Source organism: Carica papaya, chromosome 2 (assembly GCF_054855325.1).
Source record: "Carica papaya isolate Zhongbai chromosome 2, ASM5485532v1, whole genome shotgun sequence".
NCBI classification, from domain to species: Eukaryota; Viridiplantae; Streptophyta; class Magnoliopsida; order Brassicales; family Caricaceae; genus Carica; species Carica papaya.
Window position 1 is genome coordinate 34,796,210 of NC_142310.1, and position 16,085 is coordinate 34,812,294.

General features: G+C 35.7%; 1 protein-coding gene across 2 annotated transcripts; it reads right to left on the reverse strand.

Moving 5' to 3' along the window:
- Positions 1 to 10,676: 10,676 nt before the first annotated feature.
- Positions 10,677 to 14,463, reverse strand: LOC110806924 (UPSTREAM OF FLC protein (DUF966)). Of its 2 annotated transcripts, XM_022031915.2 has the most exons (4): positions 14,005 to 14,458; positions 13,485 to 13,554; positions 12,527 to 13,411; positions 10,677 to 11,256 (listed from the first exon to the last, which is right to left on the reverse strand). In XM_022031915.2, exons 1-4 carry the CDS (start codon positions 14,234 to 14,236, stop codon positions 11,094 to 11,096), a joined length of 1,350 nt encoding a protein of 449 aa, XP_021887607.2. In that variant the 5' UTR covers positions 14,237 to 14,458; the 3' UTR covers positions 10,677 to 11,093. The 2 variants fall into 2 exon arrangements, with proteins under 2 accessions (XP_021887607.2, XP_088070468.1); XM_088214342.1 differs by lacking the exon at positions 10,677 to 11,256 and having other exon boundaries at positions 12,523 to 13,411; positions 14,005 to 14,463.
- Between the last annotated feature and the right edge of the window lie 1,622 nt (positions 14,464 to 16,085).

Genomic DNA, 16,085 nt, shown 5'->3' on the forward strand with positions numbered 1-16,085 from the left:
ATAGATAATACGAAAATAAATAAAAACGTGATTAAGGTGTTTGTTTTCAATCAGTCGATAGGTGAGAATAATCAGCCAAATTATAAATGAATGAGAAGTAATTAAAATAAATAAATAATAGTAATTTAGACCATATAGGAGAACATAAGTAACACAACTACGACAATTAGACACTAATCAGTTACGGTTCTACTAGTAACTTGTAATTAATTTAGAAATTTTTAATTTTTATAAAACACACCGTTATTAATTATTAGACTTTAATTTATCGTAACGAGAGAAAAGGGTGATGGATTCTTACATCATATTGGTGTTTGAAACACCGTCTTTTTCACTACGTCTCCTGGCGATTATTGGGTTTCCTAAATTTTTCTTGGAGAAATCAAAAACACGCATCATGTATACCGAAAAATCCCAAAAAGGCCAAAATGACCATTTTCAAATTTTTTCAGTTGGTTTAGGATTTCGGCACGTTGACATTGTCGTGCTTCGACGCTGGCTTTGTTGCCCACAGCGGCAATTCCTCTTGGTCTGACTGTTTTCGGTCGATTTTGACCGATTTTGGCTGGTTTTGCATGGAAACCTCTAAAAAATAGGGTTAGGGACTATGGCTAGAAAAGAGAAAAATCGAGACCCTACCAGCGGAGGATTTTCCAATACAGCAGCTCCACCATTCCTCTCTTGCGATTGAGACTTCTCTTCAGCTAACCTGCAACAGAATGAAATGAGAAACACGACGATTAAAAAATCGAGGAAAACAGGAAATGAGAAAGGGCTCATCGAATGAGTTTTCAGGTTGCGACCGCGACAACACGGTCGAGCTCCGCTCGTGATTTTCAACTCACCCTTTGGCCTTTTAGCTCTGATATAGATGTGCAGAGGTTCAAAATTCAATTATAAGAGGAATAGAAAAAAGATTTACCTTTTTGGCGTTGATGGTGGCTCCGATGCGACGACGACAGTTGCTGGTCTCCTTTTCTGGTGACTGGTTTACTTTCTAACCGCCCCTCTTCTTCTTCTCTGATTTCCTCTCTAGTGGCTAGGGTTAAGGTTCCCAGTGAAGAGGAGTTTAAATACTCATCTTCATTAAATATGGATTGTTCGTTCTAGGAGATGTGACCCATCCTCAGCTGTTGGATCGCTTTTATTCAGAAAATTAATCTGAACCGCACGATCTGATCAAATCCAATCGTTCGATTGCGTTTGAAGAGCAAATGGATATGTGCCGTCCGTGCGCGCGAAATATGATCTGGGCTGTTGGATATACTGGTACGCAGATCACTTGCGTGGCCTCCTACGTGGATGTGTGTCCACGTGTTTGCCACGCAGTGCATGGAGACTAGTTGCATTGCTGACGTGGTGGTCCATGTGGCCAAACTTTTATAAATTTTATTTTTACCCTAGTTTTTCATATTTCTTTTTAAATAGGTCATCCTTTATTTCTACTTTATCTCTGATTTTCAAATGCATCAAAAGCTTAATTTTCTTCAAAAATTCACAAAAAATTAAAAATTAAATTATTTTAATTATTATTTTTATTAATATTAAATTATTCTAAGGTAAATTTTTGGGCCTGAGTGTTATAACTCTCCCCTCCTTAAGAAGAAATTTAGTCCCTCAAATTTGTCGCGCTCCCACTAGTCAAATAGTTAGGGATACTGGGTTCTAAAGTCTAATTCTAACTTCCAAGTGGCCTTGTCCTTTGAACGATTATGCCATAAGATATTGACGAATGAAATTTCTCTATTGCAAAATACTCTGCTCTTCTGGTCCAAAATACTTATCGGTACTTCTTTATAGGATAGATCCTCCTGGATTGGAAATAGCTCGTGAGATAATATACGTGAGGGATCTGGGTTGTACTTGCGTAGCATAGACACATGAGATATATTATGGACCATAGATAGCTCTAGAGGTAGAGTTAGTCTGTAGGCGGATGTATTAACCCTGTCTAAGATTTCAAACAGTTCGATAAACCGGATATTTAACTTTTTCCTCTTTCTAAACCTGCTAATACCATTAAAATGAGTGATCTTAAGAAACACTCAATAGTCCTTCTTAAGTTTTAAATCTCTCATTTGGGTGTCCACATCACTCTTCTACCTACTCTAGGCTGTCTAGATGTTTTTCATGATTTTAACTATTTTCGCTATGGTCTCATCTACAAGGTCTGGGTCAATCAATTTCCAATCACCCACCTCTTTCCAACAGATCAGTGATCTACAGGGTCGGTCGTACAATGCCTCATACGGAGCCATGTTGATACTTGCTTGATAACTATTATTGTAGGTGAACTCTATCAAGGGTAGGTGATCGTTCTAATTCTCTTCGAAGTCTAGAACATAGGACTTGAGCATATCCTTCAGTATACGAATGGTTCAGTCTGATTGTCCATCTGTTTGAGGGTAGAATGTTGTGCTAATGGATAGTTTTGTTCCCACTGCTTACTAAAAACTTGATTAAAATCGAGATGTGAACCTGGGATCCCTGTCTGATACTATTTTCATTAGAACTCTATATAGCCTGATTATCTTCCGGATATAGCTAGCTTGTCTAAAGGGTCGGTCATTCTGATGGCTAAGAAGTGAGATGATTTGGTGAGTCAATCAATAATTATCCAGATTGTATCATGCCCTGAGGGTACCTTAGACAACCCTATTATAAAATCCATAGCAATATGTTCTCATTTCCACTCTGGTATTGGTAATGGCTGAAGTAGTCCGCCTGAGCATTGATAGTCTGCCTTAACTTGCTGGGCACTTAGAGACTAAATTGATAATTTTTCTTTTCATCCCACTCTACTAGAATTGCATGCTTTGATACATCTTAATACTTTTGGGATGCATGATGAACTTTGAATTGTGAGACTCTATCATGATATTCCTTTTTAGTTCACTGTCATTTGAAACATACACCTTGTTTTGAAAACTGAGTAACCCATTGGCAAAGACTCAAAATTTTGGGTTTACACCCTGTTATGTATCATTTCTGAGAGCTGTTAGAATGGAATAAGTTAGTCGGGCTTTCTTTATTCTCTGAATCAGTTCGGGTTGAACAGTTAGATATGGTAGACATGTGGCCTTTTTTTAAATCCTGAAGTTGTATCTGTTGCACAACCCTTATTACCCTGTATTCAAAAATTATTATGTGAGCCAACATACCTGTATTTTTTTTACTGAGTGTGTCGGCTACCACATTACCCTTGCATGGGTGATATAAGATCTTACAATCATAGTCATTGAGGAGCTCTATCAAACACCTCTGATGCATATTGAGATCCTTCTAGGTAAATATATGCCTCAAGCTTTTATGATCTGTATAAATCTCAAAAGTCTGTCCATAAATGTAGTGGTGTCAGGTCTTCAAGGCGTGGATAATAGCAGTGAGTTTTAAGTCGTGATTGTGGTAATTCTTTTTATGACTTTTTGACTAGCTGGACCCAAGGCCATGACATTTTCGTGTTGCATCAAAACACAACCCAACCCTAGGTATCAACCTATCCCACTCAATAGAGCTAAAACTGGGGCGGTAGTCAACTGCTTCTTGAGTTATATAAAGCTCATTTCATCATCATTCCACTCAAACTTGACATTATTCTTTGTAAACTGGGTCAAGGGGGCGGCTAGGCTCAAAAATCTTTCCACAAACTTGCGGTAATAATCTGTCATCCCTAAAAAATTACGAATCTCCTTAACTGAAGTCAATTTCTCCCAACCCATTACTGTTTCAACCTTCTCGAGATTCACTGATACCCCATCCTTTAATATTATATGCCCTAGGAAGGTAGTATGCTCAAGCCAAAACTCACACTCAGTTTTGCATAAAGTTTCTTTTCCTCGAGAACCTGTAAAACCTGAATCAGGTGTTGAGCGTGTTCCTCTATAGTATTTGAATAGATCAGGATATCATCGATAAACACCATGACGAACTAATCTAAGAACTATCTGAAAACCTATTCATTAAGTCCATATAAATGACTGGTGCATTGGTTAACCCAAATGATATGACCAGGAATTCATAGTGCCCATACCGGGTTCTGAATGTTGTTTTGGGGATGTCTTCTACCTGAATGTCGTTCTGGGAAGGTCCTCTACTTGAATGTCGTTTTGGGGATGTCCTTTACCCTGATTTTTACCTGATGGTAACCCGAACACAAGTCAATCTTGGAGAAAAACTAAGCACCTTGTAATTGATCGAAAAGATCATCGATCATGGGGAATGGGTACTTGTTTTTTATTGTGACCCTGTTCAATTTTCTGTAGCCAATACATAACCTCAGGGACCCATTTTTTTTTCTTGTAAACGTGACTCCAGAAGCCCAAAGAGATATACTGTGTTAGATGAACCCACTATCCTGCAATTCTTTAATATTTTTTCTCAGTTCTTCTATCTCAATATGACTCATACAGTAAGGGGCAACTGAAATGGGCTGGGTGTCAACTTCTCTATCTACCGACAGTCCGGGTAGTTCATCAAGAAATACATCTAAAAATTCTTAGGCTTACCTAATGTAGAAAAGAACAACTAAGTTATAACATCATATAAATAATGCAGTTACCATGAAAGAATAATGTTTAAAACTTTTATTAATTTGTAAAAGGCTCTTCATTAGGGAGATTGAATACAAGATTTTTATAAAAATAATCTACGATAGCGTGATACGCCGTTAACCAATTCATCTCTAGAATTACATCAAAATCCCTCGTATCTAGTGCTATTAGGTCTACGCTTAATTTTTTATTTGCTATTTTTACGATACAAGCTTTATATATGACATTCCTTAGCAGTATCCCATTCCCAAGAATAGACACAAACAACACAAAATCAAGATTTTCAGATAACACATTCAAATTTTTTACAAAGGCATGTGAAATAAAAGAATGTGAAATATCAGTATCAATTAAAACATATACAATGTGATTATAAATAGTGTGCGTGCCATGTATCACGTTCGAGTTAGCTTCAACATCCTGCTGGGTGAGAGTGTAGGCTTTTTCATGGATTGAAGGTTTGACCTGATTCTGATTTTGCAGGCACTCTCTTACGTAATGTTGGACACTTCCACATATGCGACAGATATTATTGAGGCGATAGTAGGATTGGTCTCCATGATCCTTGCCATAGTGTTGGTAAGTCCTACCGCATCTTGTTGCCAGGACCTAAGAAGGAGCTTGAGTCGCAGGGCTAGGTCTCTTGTTCTACTAAATCAGCATAGTAGGTTTTGGCCTGCAGTGTGGAATCAGGGGTCTGAATTTGCACACTACTAGAGGAAAAATGCAAAAGTTCCTCTCTATCAACTGTGCCTTGGGCAGAATTGCTGAGTAGGTGCTGAGCTCGAATACATACAATTGTTGTCTTATCTCAGGATAGAGGCCCCATTCAAACTTCCTTGTCTTTCTGCCTTCGTCCATCATGCTCTCAAGAGAATATCAACCCAACTCTAGGAATTTTTGGGCATATTCAGACACTGTCATCTTACCCTGAACCAAGTGTGCAAACTCTATTTCTTTCAAATATTGAAGATGCTCTATGAGGTACTCTGCATTAAAAGCTATTAGGAACTGTTCCCAAGTGACCAGAATGGGCATGGTGGCCTACCTCAGCTGCCACCAGCGACCTACCTCACCACGAGCATGTAGGTAGCAAGCATGACTTTCCGTTCGGGAACCACCATAAGAGTTACGAAGACGTTCTCTGTCTCTGCTAAGTAGTACTTGGCCTCTTCGAAAGTGGATACCTTTATAAATGTAGATAGGTTAAGTCTCATGTATCTCTCATTGTAGTCTATCAGAGGTAGAGCTAGATCCTATTGAAGAGGAATTAGTTATGCTGGGGAGGGGCTGGGTGGCCCTGTGGCAGCACTTATTTGCACAGTGGGGGCACCAGATTATACTGTGGCGGTGCTGGATGATACGATGGAGGAGCATGGTTGTATCGAGGTGGTACTTGATCTTTTCGTTGCAAGGGTGGCTTATACTGTGGTAGTTGTAGAGGGTCAGATAGCTCCCTCATCTCTTCCCGGGCCTGCTGGGTAAAGATAAGTCTCTCCAGCATCTCAAAGAGTCGATCGACATCCTCTTGAAGTGACCCATCTCGGGTTGCTCTGTTTAGTGACAGCCTTCATCTCCTCATATTTTTGTATCTGCATTTCACGAGAAAGGGTTAAGTGTCAGGTTATATTTGAATGATTCAAATCTTCGTGCAAGGAATGGTTCCGAGGAACGCAGCTCTGATACCAACTGTAAAAGCCCAAAACTTAAAGGAAATGAATATATACTGTAAAGGCAGAAACAATTAAGAGTTTATGATTTACATTCCTTACATAATGAATGGGGATACCCAATAGAGCAATGGAAATATCCCTTTAAAGAAGTTTTCAATAATAGAACAAATAAATAAATAAAAACACAACTAAAGATCCTATGGAGTTAAACTCTGCTGGACAACTCTGATGGGATGCAGGATGCAGCTTTATTCGCAATTTGTTTTTTGCTGTTTAGGATTTAGATTTTGGTTTTCTTGATCTAAAAATGGTTAAATAAGGGGATGTACTACACTAGCTCAGTAAGAATATCACGCTTTGCATTGATATGGAAAGCTAAAGGTTGGTAAAAATCATAAATAACCAATGGAGCTATTATCTCTTTTTAAATAAATTCATTAAATATAAAAAACCATTATTCCCATACTTACCATTTTGAGTTTTCAAAACCGACCTATAAAGACAATAAGTAGGATAACATTTTATTTCATATTTAAATGAACAATAAGAGTAACTTACTTTCTTACCCGCTTACCAGTACCTCTGGGGGTCCATAGGGATCCCCTTTACGTGTGGACCCAAGATCCAATTTGTCATTTAACTGACTATTCCCATACCCCATCTGGTAATGGGTACCAAACATATCACTGCCTCCCCGTCCGGTATGAGGGTGAACTATACCTCTCAGCCCTGTTTGACTGAGGTAATGTCCACGGTAGGATTTTTTCTATGCACCAAATTCGTACACCCTTCCCTAGAGTACCCAATAAATCTTTTATACATATATCTACATCATCAACCAATCATCAGTTACATACCAACATTTCATATTTACAGATCAACAGTAAGTCATGCAAATAGATAATATGATAATTAAAAAAACGTGGTTAGAGTATTTGCTTCGAATATGTTAATAAGTGAGAATAATTAGATAAACAATCAATGAACAAGAAAGTAATTAAAATAAATAAACAATAGCAATTTAGACAGTATAGGAGAACATAAGCAACATAATTGGGCAATTATACACTAACCAGTTTTAGCTCAACTGGTGACTTGTAATTAATATAGAAATTTTTAATTTTTATAAAACACATCATTATTAGTTATTAGACTTTAATTTACCGTAACGGGAGAAAAATGTTAGAGATTCTTACATCGGATCGATGTTCGAAATACTATCTTTTTCACTACGCCTCCTGGTGATTCTCGGATTTCCTAGATTTTTTCTGTAAAAATTAAAAACATGCATCACGTATCCCGAGATACGCCAAAAAGGCCAAAATAAGTATTTTTGAATTTTTTCGGCTGGTTTAGGGTTCCGACATGGCGCCGCCACCTTGCTTTGGCGCCGATTCTGCTTCCTCTTGACTTGGTCATTTTCGGCCGATTTTGCATGGAAACCTTCAAAAAAAGGGTTAAAGAGTCGTTATTGGCTGGAAAATAGGAAAATAGAGACCCTACCAATGAAGGAGTTTTTCGATGTGGTAGCTTCGCCATTCCTCTCTTGCAGTCGAGGCTTCTCTTCGACTAAGCTGCAACAGAATGAAATGAGGAACACGACAGTCAAAAAATCGAAAAAAATAGAAAACAAGAAGGGGCTCATCGGAAAAATTTTGAGTTGTGGCTACAGCGATTCAGTCGAGCTCCGCTCGCGATTTTTGGCTCACCCTTTGGCATTTTGGCTTTGATATGTGTGGGGATGTTCGAAATTCAATTCCGAGAGGAAGAAGAAAAATTTTATCTTTTTGGTGCCGGTGGCGAGTCTCCTTCTCCGACAAGTGATTCGCTTTTCGGCCTCCCCTCTTCTTCTTCTCTGATCTCATCTCTGACGGGTAAGGTTAAGGTTCCCTGTGAAGAGAAGTTCATTAAATCTGGATCATCTATTCGAGGAGACGTGGCTCATTCTTAGCCTGTTGGCTTCCTCTTATTTGGAGAATTAATATGGACCGCACGATCTAATCAAATCCAGCCGTTCGATCGCGCTTGAAGAAGAAACGGATCTGGGCCGCCTGTGCGCGCAAGATGCGATCTGAGCCGTCGTGGCCTCCTACATAGAAGTGTGTCCACGTGTCTGCCACGCATCACATAGACTCTGGCCGCACTGCTGACGTGGCAGTCCACGTGGCCAAACTTTTATAAATTTTATTTTTACCCTAATTTTTCATATTTCTCTTTAAATTAGTCTTCATTTATTTTTATTTTGGTCTTAATTTTTAAAAATATTTTCAAATGCATCAAAAACTCAATTTTCTTCAAAAATTCACAAAAAATTAAAAACTAAATTATTTTAATTATTATTCTTATTAATATTAAATTATTCCGGACTAATTTTTGCAGGTCTGAGTGTTACACTACCAATTCATAATATACTCATAAAATAATTAACTATAAATATTTAATGATATTTAAATTCGTAATATTTAAATAAAATATAAAAATTTTAACCATTAGATCATTGTATTATTAGTGATAAAATAATACTTGATCTCATGTACACGAATGATATAAAAACTATACACACATTCTACTTTTTTTAACGTACTTAATTAGTCAACAAGATATAATATGCTGCACGATATCAATGACCTACAGAATGTCTGCCAGCTAATGTAGTTAATAAAATTACTTATTATATATAATAATTTAATATGGAATTTTAATTATGTAAAATTTATTCAATTAAGTAAAGTTTGATATAGTTCAGTGAATTTAGTTTGTTGGTAATTAAATATTAATTTATATAATATGTCTAGCAGTGAAGAATAAATTTTGATGTAAATAACTGACGACCATTGATTGATAAAATCACCTAAATTCTACAAAATATTAAATTCAGTATAGAATTTAAATAACTATATGTATTTAAATGTATTTTTCTGAATTCAACTTGAAATTTCATAAGTGTTTAGTTTTTATTATATTATAACAAAATTTGCTTTCTCGTAATTTTTATTCCGTAATTGCATTTCTTTGTTTTTTGAAATTGTTCTAAATTGAGCTTAAATATTATTATAGGGATTATCTAGAATTTTACATGAGATTTTTTTTATTTACAAGTGATTCGATTGGGAAATTTATGTTTTATTGAAGTTATAATATCAATAAACTCAAAATATATAAATCACAGTTCAAAAAAATATTACTAGACCACCAAAAAATGTGCATGTACAACTAAAATATATATATATATATACACATACACATACACTATTTACAAAGGGGCTGATTGATGATTATGGACCCAATTGGGTCGTGATTCACCAGAGGAACCAACTGGTCCAATCCACTGAGGAGTAATGGGTTGAGTTTGCCAGGGCCATTGCACTCTGGGTTTCACTATTACTAAGTAAAAGTGTAATTCTATTTTTTGTTAATTTTTATTTAAGTAATTAGAGTATAATTTACTATATTTTTATTATTACTTTAAATTTCTTAAAATTATGTTTGAAACAAATTTAAACTTCTGTTTTAAAATTATTTCAGGAATTATATGTAAAAAAAATATATAAAATTCAATGTAATTTACAATTTACTGTGAAATAAATTATATCAAATAAATTTTAAATTTATTCTGAACATTATCCTTAATTTTTTTAAATTTTAGTAATAAATGTAATTTTGGATTAATTTTTAAATAATCCAATTTTATTTTCACAATATTAATTAATACTATTCTTGGTGAGTGAGCACTTCCATTTCTCAAAGCACCCAGAAAACCTCGAGCTGGCTCGTGAGCTCACGGCTCACATGTGTGCTTTAAAGATCCAACCGATGACCGAGCCAGGGTGTACAAAAATTCCAAGACCCATCTCCCAAAGTCAAATCTTTCTAGTCAAAATGGCTTATGAAATTAGGGTTTAACACCCAAAAACACCAAAATCAAGGTCCCCCTCTACTACAAAAATTAAGGCACTAATTTGTTGACCCTGAGTCAACTCTCCAGTTTCCCAAAAACACAATTTTTACAAGCTTCAACGAGAGAGCTTTTAAGCAAATTCCCAACACCCTATTGTTTCAGTGTTCCTAAAAATTCGAGCAATACTACGTTACTTTAAAATATCAATTTTATTAATTTTTTGTTTTATGATTTCTAATAAATTTGTTCTTTAATTCTTAAAATCATTCAAACAATCATAATATAATAAAAATAATTACTAATTATTTAGTTAAGCAGTGATTATTTATTTTAATATATAAATTAAAGTGATATTCACTTTTTTTATTACTAACTAAAATTAGAACAATCACTGAAGTTAATTAAGAGTTATTACGGATAATAAGTGAAAGCACATCTATCATATTAAATAGATCTTCTACTCTGCCACCTTTAGTCACTACTTTTGTTTTATTCCATAACTTGGAAACTTTATTTGATAATTTAACTTATTGAAGTGAAAATTTAGAAACTCTGTAAAAATTAAGAAACTATTAAATTTCTTAGTACCGTAGATAAAATTAGGGGTTAAGAGCCAAAACACAAAGATTAAGGTCTCGCTGCAAACATCAAGGCACTAATTTTGCTGATCCTCCAAGCTCAACCTTCCAAATCCCAAGGGAGACACTTTTTCACAAGCTTCAACAAAAAAGCTTTTTTAGCAAATTCCCAAAACCCACTTTCTTCCCTTGGATTTTTATATAGATATACTACTACCCATCATGCCGTAGCTTCCAATTCAGTACTCCTACTAGTTATATTTTGCCTATTTTTTCTCTGTACCATTTTTTTTTTTTCTAGAACTTCTCCCTTTTCATTTTTAACTATAATTAACAGAGCTAGAGGTTTTGATTTACCATTTTTCTGTTTCTGGTTTGCCTGGTAAGGATTTTGTTAAGTCTTGGAGTCTTTGGTTGTGCTGTTTGTGGCGTCTTCAACGGAGGTTTCAGTATTGTTGTTGCCTGCTTTCTTTGCCGGGAGTGCTCTTGGTTTTCTTGGTATACATTTTGCACGGACTCCATCTATTTCCTTTTCAGCCAGCTCAACCTGACAGCCCCTGGTTTATTAACAACAAAATTAGCCAATTAACAACTCTGTCAAAGCCAAGCTTTATAATTTAAAAATAGATATCTGAACACATATGGACTTTTAAGGCATGACTACAAAAAATTACACACAAACAAAGCAAAAATATAGATATGGATCAAGAATCACGTGGATTGACGTCAGGTCATCTAGTAATCTCATTCAAATTTTATCTGCATAGAAGATAAAAAGCTTAAAAAGCTGCAAGAGTTATAGAATTTATTGTAGGGTTGGTTCTTTCCCTTCCCCCGCCCTCCCCCTTCAACCCCAAATTTATAAGCATGTCATAGTACTTCCTTAGCTTTTTACTACTTAGAATGTCCTTAAGAGATTACAGTAGAAAAAACCCAAAAGGTCCATATGAATCAAGAAACATGTCACTTGAAGTCAACCCATCTAGTATAGTACTCTCATTAGAAAAATTTGCGTATAGAAGAAAAAAGCTAAGAAAGCATGTCTTAGAACTTTCTTCCATGTCTGCATCCGGCTACGAAATTATTTTGCAGATAAAAGGCTATCTAAGTTTGAACTTTGAAGTTGAATGACAGAGCATTAGTATATTTAGATCTTATGGAACTGAGTTTTCAACAACAAGAACTGAAAAATAATTCTGGGTTCACACGTGGGAAGAACAAGCTTTAGATGTTCCAAGGTAAATTTGAATAGCCAGCTTTTAGTAGATACTTATCAAGTCATACGACGAAAAAGTTGGACATGAACATTGAACCATGAATAAGCATATGACTGAAACGACATAACCTATATATTGCATTATATAATTATAGAACCAATTAATCCAATCTGTAAAGCAAACTGAATTACTGTGAAATGGTACTGCACAAGTAAGAGTTAATAGTTAAAGTCGGCAGTTTTGACAAAATCCGTACGAATCTTGGCATTTCAAAAATACAAATCAGGCCAAACGGTGCAGCAAGAGAATCAAGATTTCTGACTCAAATCTAACATGAGAGTTGAAAAACAGAGTACTCTCTGTATTTTATTGGATTTTGGTATTCTCCGTGCAAGTAAATTTCCATATTAAGATATTTTCCTTCAATCACTTCTCGAACGGGGTTTTCACCATTTACATAAACCTAATCCCACTGTCAAACTGTCAAACAGAGCTTTATACTGGGAGATTAAACGATGATAATTTCCAATTCCCAACTCATAGATACTTGGGTTAATAAGTGATTATGCTAATTAAACTTCTTAAAAGAGGGGAAGAAATAGTCAATTACCTATCTGCATTGTAAGAAGAAGATCTCTTTAAAGTAGGCACGGGCTCTTTCTTGGTCTCAATCAAGCTGCCACTGAAGTAATCCTTATCTTCCAATTTTACTCCTACGAAACTTTCAAATTCCCTTTCGGTCCCTGCTTCCTTCCGCACCAGTTCACTGCTTCCTGCTCCGCGGGGCAGCCTTGCCTTGTATTGCCCAATCAACGACAGCCCTTGATCTTTCACCAAGTTGGACCCACATTCTCTGAAGGAAATCGAACCGCACGATATCAACTGCATCAAAACGTTGGATGCCTTCATCCTCCCACTATGACAACTCTCAGCCGTCCGATTTGAACCATCTTCCTTGCCGCCATTAGGGCACAATATCAGCCGTCCATCGGCTTTCATCAACGACTCCAAAGTCTCCGGGCTCGAATCGGACGGCGGAGGCGAAATCTCCTCCCTGCTAAGCTCCGTACTTTGCTTCTCATAAACCTCTGGACTTTTTTCTCCATGCTGGTCGTCGTCATCGATCTCTTCTTCTTTCTCTTCATTGCCCGCTTTCCTTCTTCTCCTTCTCTCATCCGTCTGAGTGGATGCGTCCGCGGCGAACCTCCGATTTGACTCACTGATGGACTCGGTCTTGTAGACTTGGTACTCGTTGAGATCGATTGAGCTCCATGATTGATTTCTCCGTCGCGTTATCACCGGGAAATCACGGTCGTTCTCTGCTTTGTTGGGGGGTTTCAGGGCTCTAAACGACGCCGTTTGAAGCAGGGGTGGGGGGTTTAACGGAGAAGGATCAACGATCTCCGACCCTTTGAGGACGTACTCTTGGCCGTGAGCCGGGTAGATGAAGTCGTTGTCCGATAAGTCGTGCCAAACGAAGCCGTTTTTGTAGCTCCTGAGATTGAGAAAAACAGAGTCAGACGATCCAACGGTAGAGATAAACGGTTGGAAGGTGAAGGTGAATATACCGTTTTGATGACCATGAGTACAGGCTAGCCATGCCCTTGCCTCGGAGAACGTTTAAGCGGTTGATCACATCTGCGGAACAGAACAAATTCAGTTTCAAATTATGCTTATTTTTACTGTTTGGTTCCGGAGAAAGTACAAGAAAATGAAATAGAAATTTTGGAGTTTCATGACGGAGAAAACAAAAGTATGCATCAAAAGTTGATTCCTCTACACCGAAAAAAGAAATCCAGCTTAAAAGGTTAAACAATGTCAAAGTTTTATAAACTCAAAGCTCCTTTTCCTTTTGCTTTATTAACTTTTCTCGGCAACCAAATAGAAATATACCGGTAGAATTCAAAATTTGAAAGTTTAAGCTGCCTTTATTGTGAACTTTACGGCGAAAGGAAGAAGATAAATTAAAATCATCTGAAAAGAAGTGTTTCTTTCCCTCCTCTTTCCCTCATATACCTGCACCTCACCACTTCGTTTATTTTTTCTCGGCAAACAAACAGAAAGAATAAAAGAAAAAAGTGTATTTACCTCTGAGATAGAGACCGTCATTGGAAGAAAGAGGGACCTCCATAAAATGAGGGTGATCAAGATGGCCATTCCTGGAGAGATAGTAGACGACAGGGACTTTCCTCTCGGCGGAGGTCTTGGTCTTCGGCTCGGTCCACACTTTGGTTCTCTCGGGACTGGTTTCCAATTCCCTCTCTTTCCATTTCCTCGGGACTTGAAGCTCTGTGGTTCTCCGCCTCGAGTTCGCTGACATTGCTGTCTCTGGTTCAACAACCAACGGCGTATAGAAGAAGAAGAAGAAGAAGAAGAAGAATAACAGAGAGTGAGTAGAGTGATGAAGGCGATTGACTAGAAGGGGGGAAAGCGATTTAGCAGAGAGAGGGAAAAGGGGGGGGATTTGGATTTATAGGGGAGAAAGTGGAAAGGTGGGAATGGGGGATTTGGAGAGAGAGATTTTGAAAATGGGGGATGCGGCAGACAACAGCTACCCAACAAACAAGGGTTGTTTTTTTGTTTTCAGTTCTTGCAGGGTGTACTATGACGATTGTAGATATGCCCGCATTCTTTATTCACTCTCAAACGGCACCGTTTTCCCTTAATTTTCTGAGTTTTTTCTCTTGATTTTTTCTTTTTTTTTTTGGGTCTTTAAATTGTATCCTACAAACAGATTTTAGGAGAGTTAGTTCTTTGTAAGATCTGATTTAGACCTCCAATTTTGATTATAGTCGTTGACTTTATTATGGAATTATTAACATTTACACACCTCTTTGTACTGCAAATTATGAAGTACCATTTCTTTCTTGTTTAATTAGAAAAAATAAAAATTCACATAAATAAAAAATAATTTAATAATTAATATATTGTGTTTTATAAGAAGATTATAAATTCAAATTTTATTGAGGATATAAATTTTTTTATTTTATGAATATATTATGATTTAATAAAATTAAAAATTAAATATATTAATCAGGATATTAATAATATTGTAGTAATTAAATTAAATTAAATATTAATGAGTTAATTTAAATAAATAATTAATTTTTTAAAAAAATATTTAATTTTAATTTTAATTTTAACTTGTGCCATGAAATTTTAGACAGCGAAATTTAACTAAATCACAATATTGACTAGGTTTTTGTCTTTGTAAGTTGACTGAATTATTTAAGTTGTCATCCTTTTCGCATTGAATTTTTTTTTTTAAAAAAATAAATAATTTAGCGTCTTAAAAATAACGGCACTTTGGTCGGATAAATAAAATAAAAAAGTATTAAAAAAAGTCGGTTCTCTCGATTTCAAATATTTTCTTAGATAGTTCAAACTAGCCAAAAGATGACTTTGTCTGTAGTCAACACCAAACTTTGACTACAATTAATTCCGTGATTTTGCTTTTTTTTTTTTTTTTTAAATTGTAAAGGACGCCATTGACCATTTATAGTTAAGTTGTTTTAGTTAAATTGATGGCCTTTTTGGATTTCAAATTTTCAATAGTTTTAATAAAAATATAATTATGTTTTATTTTCAACAAATACTACTATTCAATTTAATATATTAATTACAGATATTAAAATTATTATTAAACTATTTAATTTTTTTTTTTAAAGAAAACACTGAGAAAAATTTGTGAAAGATTAATTTAAAAAAAAATATATTGAAAAATGCTTGAAAATTAGAGAGAGAGAGAGAGAGAGTTTAATAGTCAAAATTTTCCTATTATATTTCTTAAAGATAATTGGGGTTGATAATATAAACACTAATATAATCTTAATTAGGATGAATTAAGCAACTTCTCACTGCCACCGTCCACGCCGCGTATTCTTCCCCCATTACGACAATTTATTTAGCCCTTGCTATTTTGCATGTGAAAAACATCTTACCTTTATATTTATATATTATTTTAAATTATGAATTTATATTTTTATTAGACCCGCAGGTATACAGATTAACATCCTCAACCTGTGCTCATATCTAGCAATGTTCGTATATTTCTGATAGGACGGCTGTGGATCACCTCAAGCGGAAAATAGTAAATTTAGGCAGTAGAGGAGGGAGGGCTCGCTATCAGGAGTTCAAAATTATAAATATGTATATATATATATATATAT